General features: G+C 34.6%; 1 protein-coding gene across 4 annotated transcripts; it reads right to left on the bottom strand.

The window, feature by feature from the left end:
* Positions 1-11,997: 11,997 nt before the first annotated feature.
* On the bottom strand, positions 11,998-14,156 carry LOC116144752. Of its 4 annotated transcripts, none has more exons than XM_031430183.1 (4): positions 13,928-14,156; positions 12,724-12,901; positions 12,518-12,644; positions 11,998-12,156 (listed from the first exon to the last, which is right to left on the bottom strand). In XM_031430183.1, exons 2-4 carry the CDS (start codon positions 12,807-12,809, stop codon positions 12,034-12,036), a joined length of 336 nt encoding a protein of 111 aa, XP_031286043.1. In that variant the 5' UTR covers positions 12,810-12,901; positions 13,928-14,156; the 3' UTR covers positions 11,998-12,033. The 4 variants fall into 4 exon arrangements, 3 of the variants coding, with proteins under 3 accessions (XP_031286043.1, XP_031286044.1, XP_031286045.1); XM_031430184.1 differs by lacking the exon at positions 13,928-14,156 and adding an exon at positions 13,411-13,833; XM_031430185.1 differs by lacking the exon at positions 13,928-14,156 and adding an exon at positions 13,167-13,223.
* Positions 14,157-14,165: the final 9 nt, after the last annotated feature.

Below are 14,165 nucleotides of genomic sequence, written 5' to 3'. Positions count from 1 at the left end.
CCCAACATCGCCGACTGCAATTGCCCGTCGATAGCCACCGCCTCTCCCTTAGGTTTTTGCATTTTTTCGCCCCTTTCCAGCCAAATTCCGGCACCTCGTTGATGTGCAATCGGGTGGAAAAGTTAGGGGTTTTGGTGAGGAGGATAAGGGGATGTTGATGGTGGTGTCCAGGAGGTCCAATGGTGTTAGATTCTTGGCTTGGCCGGGATCCTCTGGGGGTTATTTGAGAGAAATTTTAGATATAGGGGTTATTTAAGAAAAAAATAACAGTGTCAATTTAAGGATAATAATCTACAATTTGTGAAACCATGGGTGGGAATTGGTAGATTCGCCAAACCTTGGTGGGAAAATGTCGTTTACTCTATAAATTTTAATAATCAAATGAATAAGTGAAAATTAGTTAATTTGGTAAAATTGAAAGTGACCCAAAACCTAGGGTGATGTCGAACACATTATTTTAAACCAAAATTTTATTTTATTTGCTTTTTTGTTTGATTTGGTTTTCTTATTTAATTAGAATTCCACATCATGAAGTTGAAAGAAATTAATTATACTAAATATTATAATCCTTGGGTAACTTTCAAACAGCCAGCATGAGCTAGCTTTTTAAATATAAAAATTAATATATAATTAAAAAACGAGAGCTCCGACTACAATTGAATTATTTTTGTCACTTGCAAATGCTATGGAGATGTTTTCTCACTTAGAATATTAGAAGAACCCTATAGATTTAATTTTGAGATTGAATTATTATTATTTGATAATTAATATTATTTAAAGAAATTTCAGGAAAGTTAACCCCAAAACAAATAACATCAGATGACGAACACCCATTCCCACTATTTTGATCTTTCTCATTAGGAAAATTAATCAATATATAACATACTCATCCAGCGAATGCATGTAGTTACATAGAAAGTTCATTGCTCTTTCATTCTTCCTCCTTTTAGACTTTCAAATTTTGATAATGCTAAACCATGTGTAGATACCGGCCTACTCAATTAGCTCGATGTTTCATTTCTTAATTATGCTGGAAAAAAAAAAATTGAATAATGATTTGATCATCAAAAGTTTTATTTTTGTTGCAACTAGGTCATGGTATATATTATTAAATGAACTATTAGAAAGTACATTGTTCTTACATTTTTTTCCTCTTTTTGACATGACAATGCCCTCGTGAATGAGCTCATAGTGATATGAATACATGTTGTGCAACCCTAATCTTAACAGCCGAGGAAACTTTATCAGAAAGAAAAAGAAAAACACATTAAGAAATGGGGATTTTTTGTTTGGAGGAACGAGATATATATTACTTTTGTCTAGTTGGTTGTTGTTGTAAAACAACTCCATCCTTGAATTGACCAATACTGAATGGGATGGGGATCCTTGTGAAGACCTTATCTCTGAATACTAAAAATTAAAAAAATTTATTTATTTTATTTTAATATTTTATCATTTGAAAGTGTATTTTATTTAATATTAAAAACTAATAATTAATTTTGTATTGAATTATTCAACTCAAGGATATAATTGATGGGGTAATTATAGAAAACGTTTATGATAATTAATTTTTAACTAAATGCATAATATTAGAATGACAAAAAATTTAATCATAATTAAATAATTGTTTTTAATTTAATATTAGAATGATGATTGCTATTGTATTGAAACTCTTAATTTTTTATTGATTGATTGATTTTGTACACTTAAAGACGGCAAGGATGTACCTTTTTATTTTATTGATTGATTTTGTAAACTTAAGATGTGAAGATTACAGCGAGAATATTTTGTGACTTTTATTACTCATTTGTGTTCACATTTTTTGCCTAAATGTATGTATTTAATGCTAAGAAGCTTTCTGCTTTATTATATTCTCTTAAACTTCTTGTAATCCTAGAGTAATATCAGTTTCGCTTTCTGAATTTGGAATGCTTTTATAAGCATAGATGAGGATGTAGTAATTTGCAGAAATTTGGCACAGCAGAAGAAGATGCTTATTAAAGGGATTTGACCATTAATAGGTATCTTTTCTTTCCTATGTACGATAGATGACAGAATCTCTATAATGGAAAATTAAAACCATAGCATTTATATTTGTTTTTAAAACAATCATCACTTGGAATAATTCATATCTTGTCAATATTTTGTTTTACTTGGCAGTTGGTATAACTCATTAAATGCTTAGAATTTATCTATTGTAAATCATTTTTTTGGTTATATACAGCTTCCTTGGACTTCTCTTTACACATACTTTGAAGGTAATTCCATATTACTGTAAGAATGAGTTTACTTTTCCTTTGGAACCTTGTTCCACAATATCAACACCAGCTCTATTAAAGATTTTACAAAAAGAGGTTGATACGGATTTTCATTTGCTTCTATCTTTTCAAGCACTTGTCCAGAGAGTTAAACTTTTCATTTTTATTATTTTTCCTTCTTTATAAAACATTTTCAGGAATTGAAGATCTAAAATCTGGGAATATTGTGACTCTGTTACCTCCAAAAGCTACATTTTTTGATGATCCCCTTCGAGTTCTTAGAGCAATTCGTTTTGGTACTTTCTGAAATTTTTGAGATAAATTTTAGTTATGTACAGTAATTTCTCACTCGGCGGTCACCATTGATCTTTTTTTTTTTTTTTCCCCTTCCAGTGCATCTTTAACTAAATCAGTTGATGCTTTTATAGGCACACACAGATATGCTCATCAAGAAGTAGCAAAAAATTGTTACAAACTGCACGATTTCATTCAAGTTTCTGACTGCACTAAGGTCAAATTGGACTATTTCTAATGTAAATATTGAGAGCTGGTTTGGATCTTAAGCAGCTATTACTGCGATTCAGTACTTGTTAATCCTGTAGTTGTTTCTTACCAAGATATTGACTTGGCATCAGTCGCTGGAATAACAAAATTTTCTTAGCCTTGATAGTAAATATAAAGGCTCCGTTTGGTTCAAAATTTTGGGTTTTTGGGAAAAGTTTTTTGAAAAAAGTTAAAAAAAAAGTTGAATTGGGCGGGTATTATGATGTACGATTTATAAATTATAAAATACCCCTTATGTTTATTTATTTATAAAAACACCCCTATAATAAAACATTAAAAGTTAACAAAAACACCCCCAACCCACCCTCAAATACGGACAGCCAGCCACCACCGCTGGAGGGTGGTCGGATTCGCCGTATCGGCGTATGACCGGCTGGATCTTGTCGGTCGTGCTCTAATATGGCCTTTTTCGGCCAGATATTTGGCCGTCAACGGCTAGATCTGGCCATATTTGCTCGTCAATGACGGCCAACAAACGGTTGTCGTTGATGGTCAACGACGATCGTTTGTTGGTCGTCATCACCAACTGTTACGACCAAAGATCTGGCCGTCAACGACCAGATATTTGGCCTTAGATCTGGCCTTTTCCGGCCAGATCCACCGTGGATCTGGCCGGAAAAGGCTAGATCGGCATACTACCAGCCAGATTCAGCCGGTAGTGCGTCATCGTACCAGATTCTGGCCATTTTCTGGCAGTGGTGGCCGGAATCTGGTAAATGTGATTGTTGGGGTGTTTTTACATTTTTTAAAAAAATATTTAAGGGTATTTAATTAAATTAACAAATTTAAAAGGTTTAAAAAAAGTTGAATAATATTGAAAGTAGTATTCCCAAAAATCAGAGTTTTTGGGTGTTTTACTATTTGACTTTTTTGAGAATACTAAAAGTAGTATTCCCAGTTGGCAACCAAACGAAGCCAAAAGCTCTTGTTTTAGTTATTGCTTTTCTGATGACTAATTCTGTGGTAGCATGGCGAGACTGTTGCAAATGGTGAACATTGAGTGAATGCCTAACATAATTTAACCTTAGCATCTTATCATACTGCATAAGATCCCACTTAGATGCTGCTTGGAACCTTACTCAATTAATCAGGTGTTCTAACTTCACTGTCATTGCTATTTTCCATTTTATATTTTTGTTACTTTCATTTTGTTAGCAGTTGATGCTGATCATGGTCTTAGTTCATTTTGTTTAATTTTATTAGGTTTTTATCTACATATTCTTATTGTTAAACAATCCAAAGAAATAATAAAAAGAGGAGACTAGGGTTTCATTGATACTACACAATTCAATTGAATACAAAAAGTATGGTTTAACCTAAATACAAAGATATATATAAGCTAAACAAAGGAAATAATAAAAAGATAGATCTACCCTTAATAAACAATAAAACAAAATAACCCATATTTCTTAACACTTATCATATGTGAATGTAGGATGAGCAAAGAAGTCTTTTGTCAAGTTAAGAGTTCAGCAAAAACTACTCTAAAACTATAAATATCATTTTTGTCAGTAATCTAATTTGATTGAAATTACTCCTGGATCTACATATCCAAAGGTTTCATGTACTTGAGTTGTCAAATGAGTTTGGTCCATTGTAGCAAATTTTGTGAGTCCCAAAGTTTGTGCTATACACTGGACTTATATATAACATTCTACTGTTAATGTCTGTTAAGTCCATGTCATCATTCTGTTAGTGTGTTAAGTGGATTGCTAGTATTCGTTCTGTTGTTTTCAGTCTCTTCGCTTGAGTATGTGAGCGACTCTGCACTCTGTTATTTGGAGAATATTCTTAACGATTCTCGGCATCCAAACAAGAATGTTCACCAGAATCTCTTCATACACCGGTCAAACAGCAAGATGAAGCTTACAATACTTTCAATTGAACTTCAAAGTCTTCAGGTTGTGCTTTTGTTCAGGTTCCTTCCTTCTCTTCAATTACTCCTCCTACTCTGCCTCGTATAACAATTAGGCTTTCGCAAAAGAATAATGCTTACTGGAAATCACAAGTAATTTCAGCGGTTTGTGCATTTGATTTGGTTTGGATCTAGAGATTTACCACCTGAATTTGTTACTGTTGTTGATGAAAACTCTAAGCCTAGAATTCAATTAAATCCAGCTTTTGCTGCTTGGAATCGAATGGACCAGTTAATTGTGAATTGTCTAAAATATCTCAGTCAATGTTGCGACATGTAGTTAAAGAGCACGTCGGCTTGTGAAATTTGGACTGTTTTGGACAAATTGACTATCACACAAGCTCGTTCTCAAGTGATGCTTCTCAGACATTTGCTTCAAACCACATCCTAAGTTTCTCTAAGTGTCCATGAATATGTTCAGAAAATGAAAGATGCTGCTGATATGCTCTCAGCAGTTGGCACAGATATCTCAGATTCAAAACTCATACTCTATATTTTAAGTGGCTTAGGTCCTGAATTTGATGCAGTGGTTGTGAATTTGACATCCTTAGCTTCACGAAATAAGTTGTTTACATTTAAAGAACTTTGTTTGAACTACAGGCTTATGAAAATAGACTTGCTCGTCAAATTCCTTCACATTCTAGTGATGTTCCTGGTAGCTCAGTACTGTATGGTACTACCAAAAAAGAAAAATGTTAATGCTACTGGTTCAGTATCTTTTACTCCTCAGTATCAGTCTCCACCATCATTTTAGAATTGTCAATACTTTGTTCGAGCTGGTACAGATCAAGGAAGAACATCAGGTGGTTGCAGTAGGCCAATTTGCCAACTCTGTGGTAATGTAGTGCTACCACAGGTTTGATATCAGTTTTTGAAGGATCTATTTCTAGTCCAACTTCACACTCCAATGCTTCCAACTCTCGAATGGTACAGTCATTCCATTACCACCACCATCTTTTCAGCTGCAAACAACCATCTCAAGCTTATATAGATTCACCAGCTACTGTCGATGATAGATTCTAGTATCTTGATAGCGGAGCTTCTGATCATATTACCTCGCAATTGAGTCATCTTTCAGTTCGTTCTGATTACAAGGGCGCTGAGCAGCACTCAGTAGGTAATGGTCAACTTTTATCCATTCTACATATTGGCTTATCTTATTTGAGTTGCGCTTCTAATCAATACTTGACTTTAAAGAGAGTATTTCATGTGCCTCAAATTACTAAAAATTTAATTAGTATTTCTCAGCTCTTACCTGATAATCCTATGTATATTTAGTTTACTGATTAACATTGTCTTATAAAGGACAAGAACACAAAGATTCTTCTTCTTCAAGGAATTATTAGGGGAGGATTCTATTGCTTAGTTCAAACTGACTGCTACCAGCCCACTGCCACTCATTTCTCTTCAGTTCCACATAATATTAGCATTCCCATGGTAAATTTGGTGTATTCTATTAATGCTATGAAGCATAATAATATTGCTACTTGTACGGCTGTTGCTCCTGAGCATTTGATTTTTGATCATTTGTAACAATGTTGACTGCTCAGTGTCAGAGATTAGTACTTGTATTGTATCTTAGAGAGCTATTACTTGTAATCTTTATGAGAAAATTAATAAAAAATTTGATTTGTAGCATCAGAGGCTTGGGCATCCACATGCTTCTGTGTTGAATGCTCTTATCTCTAAATTATTTTCTCACGGATTATCTTCACTGATTTCTTCTTGATCTTTTCGCTCATCCTGTTGCTTTGGTAAACAACATCAGCAACCTTTTCCTGTCTTTTTGATTAAGGTTTCTACCTCTCTTTGAGTTGATACACTCTAATGTATGGGGGCCTTCACCTATTATATCCACAGAAGTTAAAGTTCATGGTGTGTTAATTTATACTTAAAAAGTTCTGATTTTTCTATATAGTCTTATAAGTCCTTTTGAATTTGTTTGAAACATGAGATAATTACCCAAAATGAGATTTTGATAAATGGATTCCTCAAAATTCACTTTAATTTTTGAATCATATAAAAATTGATTTTAATTTGATATTTTGATTTAGACTGATTGGATCTAGTTTTGGTAGAAATTTGAAATATCTATTCAATGTGGATTTTATTCTTTAGAGCTTATTTGCAAGTGCCCTGTCTCATTTCTGTGTATGAATTATGATTTGTACTTTGGTAACTCGTTCACTAATTCTAGCGGTAGAAATCAGAGATTTTATTTGAAGATTAAGCTTGATAAACAGCTGATATATTTAATAAGTCCCTGTCTACTTCAAGGTTTGAATTACGTAGAAACAAGCTGCAAGTTACTGCTGCTGCTACTGGTACAGCTGAATCTTCTCTTCAATCAACTAAGGACAATCAGAATTGATGAATTGATGTATCTTTACAGCTTACTAATGTACTCAAGTCACTTCTGATAGTCTGCTGCTCATATTTGAGGTCATTTACTGCTACTATCTACTGCAATAAAGTCTTCAGTTGATGCTTGTGTAATTTTCAGTTTAGTGGCTCATATTTGAGGTCAGTCACTACTGCTATCTACTGTAGTAAGTGTTCGGTTGCTACTTTTGTAATATTCAGCATTGGTGAAAGTATGGTTGCTGTCTGCTTGTGTAATATTCAGTTTGGTAGAAGTCAGATTGCTATCTGCTGGTTTTGGTCAGATTGCTATCAGAAAATCAGACTACTCTCTGTTGTCAGAATTGCTAACAGCTTGTTTGCTCCCAGTTTGATCACATTAATGACAATCAGTTGATGCTTGTGTAATATTCAGTTTGGTAAAAGTCAGATTGCTATCTTGTGTTTTTTGGGTGAAATTCAGTTTGGTGGACCATAGCTTATGTCTGTGATCAGTTTGCATACTGAAAGAAGTGATTCATTTCAGCGGAGATTCCAAGAACTTTTACTCAGTCTGAGAGAAGATATTGATAAATGAAGATGCACAATGCTACACTGTTCTGTTTGCGGGAAAATGATGGTAGGAGTGCAACAAATCCCAGTTTAGTTTGAGGGAAGATATTAGCAAGAAAAATGTAATAATCTTTCCCGGTTTAGTTTGAGGGAAGATGTTAAGCATTGTTAGGAGTTTGTTTAAGGTTCTGTTAGTTTGTTAAAGCAATGGTTACTGCCGTTAGGTGTTAGTTACTGTTCAGCTTAAAGCAGCCTATTAATGGTGTCACTGTAGCTTGTACTTGTTATCAGAAATTACAACAGAATTTTTTCAGAAAACTCTCTTCTTCTTCTTCGTCATTTTCCTCTGTTAAAGAAATACCGAGTGGATTCAAATGAAGTGTAAACAAGTACACTCTGAATTATGGATGATAAATATTATTTTAAGGATAAGAGTAATCTGTACACTCATCTTTCTGTCTATTTATGTACAAGTTAATTTAATGGTGTGTTAATTTGTACTCCTAAATTCTCCTAATTTTTCTACATGAACTTACAATTCTTTTTGTCGAATGGTTGACCATTTTTTATATTTTTAAAAGGTTTTGACGAATGGTTGCCACTCAAGGAAGGATTTGACAAATTAGAAGGGGGGGAGCCGTTGTCCTGGGAGGGTGTGCCACCCACTTCAGCTCTGCATCCAAAGGCTCGACTACATGCACTGCTCTGTCACTCATGCCAAGAGCGATCTGATTAGGCTCGAATGGATGAGCTGCTATGACAAAAGGAGAGGTGGGAGTGTTGCTGCTGCAGAATACATATTGTCAATGAGTGATGGATTTTACGGGCTCCCACATTTTGATACAATGAAATATACAAAAAAATGGCTTGAAACATCTGAAACTGGTTTATATAGAATAACTGAAATATACATGTATGCAGCGCCATCAATAAATCTTCCAACAATGAGCTCAGAGCGATAAGCCACGCACTAGGCCAAGGCTTATAACATACTATCAATAAAAAACCATTGAAGTAGAAAATTAGTACAATGATGATAATAGGCTACATAACTAAATCTTTTATGCAAACAACAATATGTGATTTGGCGTCTCATTGACCTTTATTATTGTGATGCTGTGTTTCCACAGTATTAGAAATAAGATTATGGTCGGTAAGTTTACTTAGAGTGAGAGAACTGAAGAAAAACTACAACATGATGACATGGAAGCAAAACTTACTGAACGTGAACATTCAAGCTTGCTGCCATAAATGGAAATTTGGCTATCATGAACCACCAAAAGATGTGTTTGATCATTATGAAACTGGACTTTAGTTTCTCCGACCAAAGGGGATTGATGGCCAGCTGGTGCTTGTATGAACCTTGATTTCAGCTTCTCCCATTTATCAGTACTCCACATACATAGCTGCATCAAATTAATTGAATATAAATAAATTATTAAGTAGCGGAAATAAAAAACCTAGAGATAACAAAGAAGAGAAAGCTTCAACTTGATTTTTGGGACTCAGATTGAAATTCAATAGCATTTAGAAGTGACTGGGGGAAGCCATGTTTGAAACTTGTAGTAAATTAGAGTATTTCCTCATTTGTATGATTGACTATTCTTTTCAGTGTAGTAAGTGATTAGCTACGCTGGAAGTAGAATATTTTCCATTCTTGTTTTCACTTGTAAATCCTATATAACTTCTTTTTTCCCTACCCACAACTTGTTTTGAATTAAGATTGCTAAGGGATTTGAACTCAAATTACTTGGCTCACTTAGCATGATATCATGTATTCATGTTGAGTAACCACTTGATCCAAAAACCATATCAAAAGCTTCAGCTTATAGCCAAGAGCCCAATAATGGTATTTAAGCTATGACACTACTCAAATAACCAGATTCATGTTCAAAAATAATTCTAAAAGAGCATTTCCATGGAAAGATCTTCACATTAGAGATCCCCTCAAAACAATTCGATTCTTCAACTTCACCTATTCAAATGACAGCTTATGTTTGGGCACTTCTCAACGCCTATTGCTGAGAAGGTAACATCCAAGAAGACTATATTGACATAGTAATTCAACTATGTTTTGACATTTTACCAAAGAAAAGGCTCATGTATGCAGGCATTGGTTACCCTAAATGGCTTAAGATAAGCAAAAGTTCATAGAGAAAACCCTTAATGGTCCAAATGTTCTAGGTTTCTTACTCTTTACAAAAAAAATTATAGCATCCCAATTAAACATTATTACGAACAACTAATAGCAATAAACATTAACATATTAAATTTTATATTAGTCAGGCACTAACCTGAGCATCAGCCCCTGAAGACACCAATGCATTTAAAGTTTGGGAAAATGGGAGCCCTGTGATTTGATTTTGGTGACCCTTAAGTTTGGTTTCGACATGCCAACAACATCCAACATTAGTTATGCTTCCTCATTATATGTCACGCTATAAGCTTTATATAATCAAGAGAGCTATTGATTAGATTATTAAAATAGCTATACTTAAGTTTTTTTCTATTGTGATGGACTCAGGTTTGCCTTTTTGTACTTTTGTTGCATCTGTATTTGTTCAGGAAAATGATGTGTTTAATTTTAAAAAAAAAAAAATGATTTCAATAGTCCTTATGGAATTATACTAACCATCAATTCCTTAAAACAAGAAGGTAACAATAAGACTTTCCCTCTAATGAACTCTGCTAAGAAGCATAAATCAGACTGTATGCTATAGGTAATGATTCAGCCAAACCAGAATCAAATTTACATTAACAATCTCAAAATATCATCATAATCAAGTATAAATTAACACTAGCAATAAATGGAGCAAAAGTCAGTTGAACATATCCTTTGACCAAGTATACATAAAACTAGCTTCAGAAATTAAGTAAAGAAAATGACAGATCAAGTGAGAAACTTCACCTCATCAACTGGGATATTGTATATCTGAATGGTAGAATCCTCCATCCCAGTGACAATAATATTATTATCTTGAGGATGGAATGCCAAATAGGTAGCTGCCGGAGGTCGGGGCATAAACATGGTCATGACCTAAGACACAGTAAGCAATCTTATTCAATCATGTGGAATCTCAAAATATAGCAAAAGCATTATCTCAAGCAAATATTGTTGAACATGTATGAAATACAGACTTCAAATTTGGAGAGGTGCAATAACTTACCTTGAATGTCATCATGTTGAATAAGGAAACTTTTCCACCAGAGGTAGACATAACGTAAGAATCATTTTTGGATAAAGCGATGCATGCAACAGACCTCTTCAACTAGTTTATTATCATTTATGTCATTGGTCATAAGTGTTCCACTGGGAGGTTGCCACACTGGAGCGCTACGTATGCAATAGCCTGACGAGTTTGCAACTGACATTAAAAAGGTCAAAATATAAAAACAAAAGAAATTTACAAATGGAAAGTAATAAACCTTCCCCGAGGGATTCCTTTCACTACGTTGCTATTTCCAAAGCTTGTGAACAGCTCTGGCGGTAAGGGCCAATAGAGCTAGACCAGAGTTGGTGTATCCCAGGCCTAAATGCAAGGGAAATTACCAATGTATGTCACATCATTTATGCCTAATGTTTTATTTGGCTATTTATACATTGATTGGTATTAAGCTTTTAATGAACTTGATATTGTTTCTTCTTCTGTGTCTATTTGTAAGAAGTCATGTAGTTTAAATTTATTTCGCCAGTCCTCTCCTACTTTGTTAATCCATGAAACAAGCACTACCATGCAGAGAGGGTGTATTATGCCCTAACTTCACAACTGAGGTGGCATTACCATGTGAATTGGCAGTCCACATACCATCATCCTCAGAGGCATGTCAGGATATTCAAAAAAAGAAAGGAAAAATTCAAAAGCAAGGTTAGCACATCAGATGAGCAGGTTTAAACTAGCATTCCAGCATTTGACTTAACATTCTAGAGTTCCTGGCATTATGCATCCAATTCATTAGAATATACGGTTGGTATATTAACGAAAGATATAGTTCATATGATTTGCATAGCTTTATAATAGTGAAATATCTCATATATGAGCACAGGCACACAAAGGGCGGTAAATAACCACAAAGAAAATATCCAGCACAATAGAAGCAGAGGGGTTTCTTCCTAACTGAAATAAAATGCAAATACTTGGATTCTTTACCACCTACCATGCTTGGTGCTATAGAATCAGGTACGCACAGAGCTTTCATTTGTGTGCAAATCCCCAAAACCCCTCCCAAAGGCTAATGTCACCAACATTTGTCCCCACTACAGTCTAAAGAACAGAAATTTCAATCAATAATAAATAATCTCTGGAAAAAGTTTTATAAATTTTTCAGTGATCAGTCATTAAACAGTGGTTTTTTTTCTAATTTTATACCAAGAAGAATATCTTGCTACTGTGGATGGAAGTCCATGCTCATGACATTAGATCCTTGATTAAGGGTTCGCACAACGGCTTTAGTTAGGTTGTCTTGAGAATATACATTGGGAGTATGTGCTCCACCAGCAAAAGACACCTAGAAAACCAAAAGATAATAAGAGGTGAGAAAGGAACAAGAGAATTGCTACAACCAGCTGATATAAAGGCCATTTAGAAATATTTATAGCAGCTATCAAGCTTGAAAAAACAATAGATTATGTCACTCATCCAGACATCATCAGACTGGCCAGTGTAGATACGCTTCATCAAATGCTTTGAATACTCTGATTGACAATCTATCCCATTCATACCTATCGGCGTCATTGGATGTTTCAAGAATGCAGCTGTAGACATCCCAATATAAATAAATAATAAAAGACTAGAGTAATTCAACCTAACATATTAAGCCTAAAGAGGGAGAAAAACAATGCAAACTACACAATTACAAACGTCCTTACCTGCACTAGAAGACTGCACAAGACCGGTGGGGCCTGCTGCCACAGCAAGGTGAGGTAAGGAAGGACTATTGTTTGACATCTAACCAGCAATAGCACCTGGAGATGGGGAAACAACACTCTGAAATGGCTGCACAGTAAGAATCATTACAATTATTATTTGAGTATGCACCAATGTTTTATATGGCAGATGGATGCAAAATACTCACACCATGAGCACCAATAACCAAAATGCACCAGCCTTAGGAATTGGTCCCACAAGCTGGACTGTTTGTAGGAGAAAGACTAGCTCCATTAGCCGTAGGGTTGCAAGAATGATCAGTGAAGAGTGTTTTAAGATCAGGGTTTGGACAAGGATTCTTGCAATGTTGATGCTGCCAATTTAAACTGAAATTTTTTTTTAAGAAGTGAGTTCTAGAAAATAAGTCTATCAAGAGGAGGTAATATCATCTACAAAGTGTAAATGATATCAATCACCTTAAAAGTATAAGAGCAAAAGCGCAAACCCAAAGTAGAAATCATCTAATATATAATATACCAATACAAATAAATATTCGTAAAATGCATTCTGTAGGTTTTACTTTTACCAAAAAACTTGTTGTTGCACACTGACACAGGAAAATTAACTGATATGAAAAGATTCAAGAATAACCTCGGGTTTATTAATGTCCTCAGTTGTGAACTGTTGAAGGCTAGGAATGTAAGCTTGTCACGAAACAGGGGGTTTGCTTCAATTAGTTTATTAAGTTCTACAAGCATAATATTACAAACCGATTTTGTTTCTCCATACTTGGAAAGTTGTTCATTTTGCTGGATCACGAAGTGCCAGCAGAAAAAATCAACCAAAAATTTTCATGGCATACCATACCAATTAAAAAGAATGGTGGAGTAGTCACCTAAATCAACTAAAGTTATCAAGTGTAAGAAGCTGGGTAAATCTCCTTCAAATGTTCTTCATTGAAGGATGCAAAAACCTTAAGGTCCTAGTCAAGAATCTCAATAGCCTTTGCTCGATCCTTCCGGATAACATGAAGGAAAAAAATGGAACATTATTATGTATATATGGGTTAAAACTCTACATATGAAAACAAAACTACTTCCTTCTTAATGAATGGCAATACCATTAATTTTTAATATGTCCTGATGATCACTTCAATGGGTTCAATATATTGGCATAATGAATCAGAAGTCTATTACTTTCCCTTTAAATATACTCTTCAAACCATAGAGCTAATAAATTGCTTTGGGTAAACAATTCCTAGGGCTGCAGAGTAAACAAAATCTTACAAAAGGCTCCATGAACATTCATCATCCTCATATTAAAATACCAAGAATAAACCAGTATAGGAAAGGTCATTGAAGGATTAGCTTCATCATTTCATGTGCCCAAAGGAAAAAAATTCAGCACAATACCAGGTTATGGGAGGTGGTGACATCATCTGAGGCCAAGATCTGGCTTGAAAATGTGTGGCCATGCCGCACAGCTGAGGCAAAAATTCGACCAAACCGCGCAGCTCAAGCAAAGATTCGGCTGGACCTTGAGTATCCAAGCCGTTGACCGGTTTGCCGCCCCCAAATAAGGCCTTCGTAGCCGGATATTTGAGTTTATTTGTTTTACACTAACTTGAGAATTAAATAAATTAATAAATAT

This window comes from Pistacia vera, unplaced genomic scaffold (assembly GCF_008641045.1).
Source record: "Pistacia vera cultivar Batoury unplaced genomic scaffold, PisVer_v2 Contig455, whole genome shotgun sequence".
NCBI lineage: Eukaryota > Viridiplantae > Streptophyta > Magnoliopsida > Sapindales > Anacardiaceae > Pistacia > Pistacia vera.
This window is presented reverse-complemented; position numbering and strand designations above follow the sequence as displayed.

Bases quoted from the DNA above. Each gene is read 5' to 3' on its own strand.
- LOC116144752 (XM_031430183.1), bottom strand. From the start codon at position 12,809: ATGGAGCTAGTCTTTCTCCTACAAACAGTCCAGCTTGTGGGACCAATT. The intron at 12,645-12,723 runs GTGAGTATTTTG...CTTACTGTGCAG, and splicing joins TGGTTATTGGTGCTCATGGT to CCATTTCAGAGTGTTGTTTC. The intron at 12,157-12,517 runs GTAAGGACGTTT...TTGGTTTTCTAG, and splicing joins TGTGCAGTCTTCTAGTGCAG to GTGTCTTTTGCTGGTGGAGC.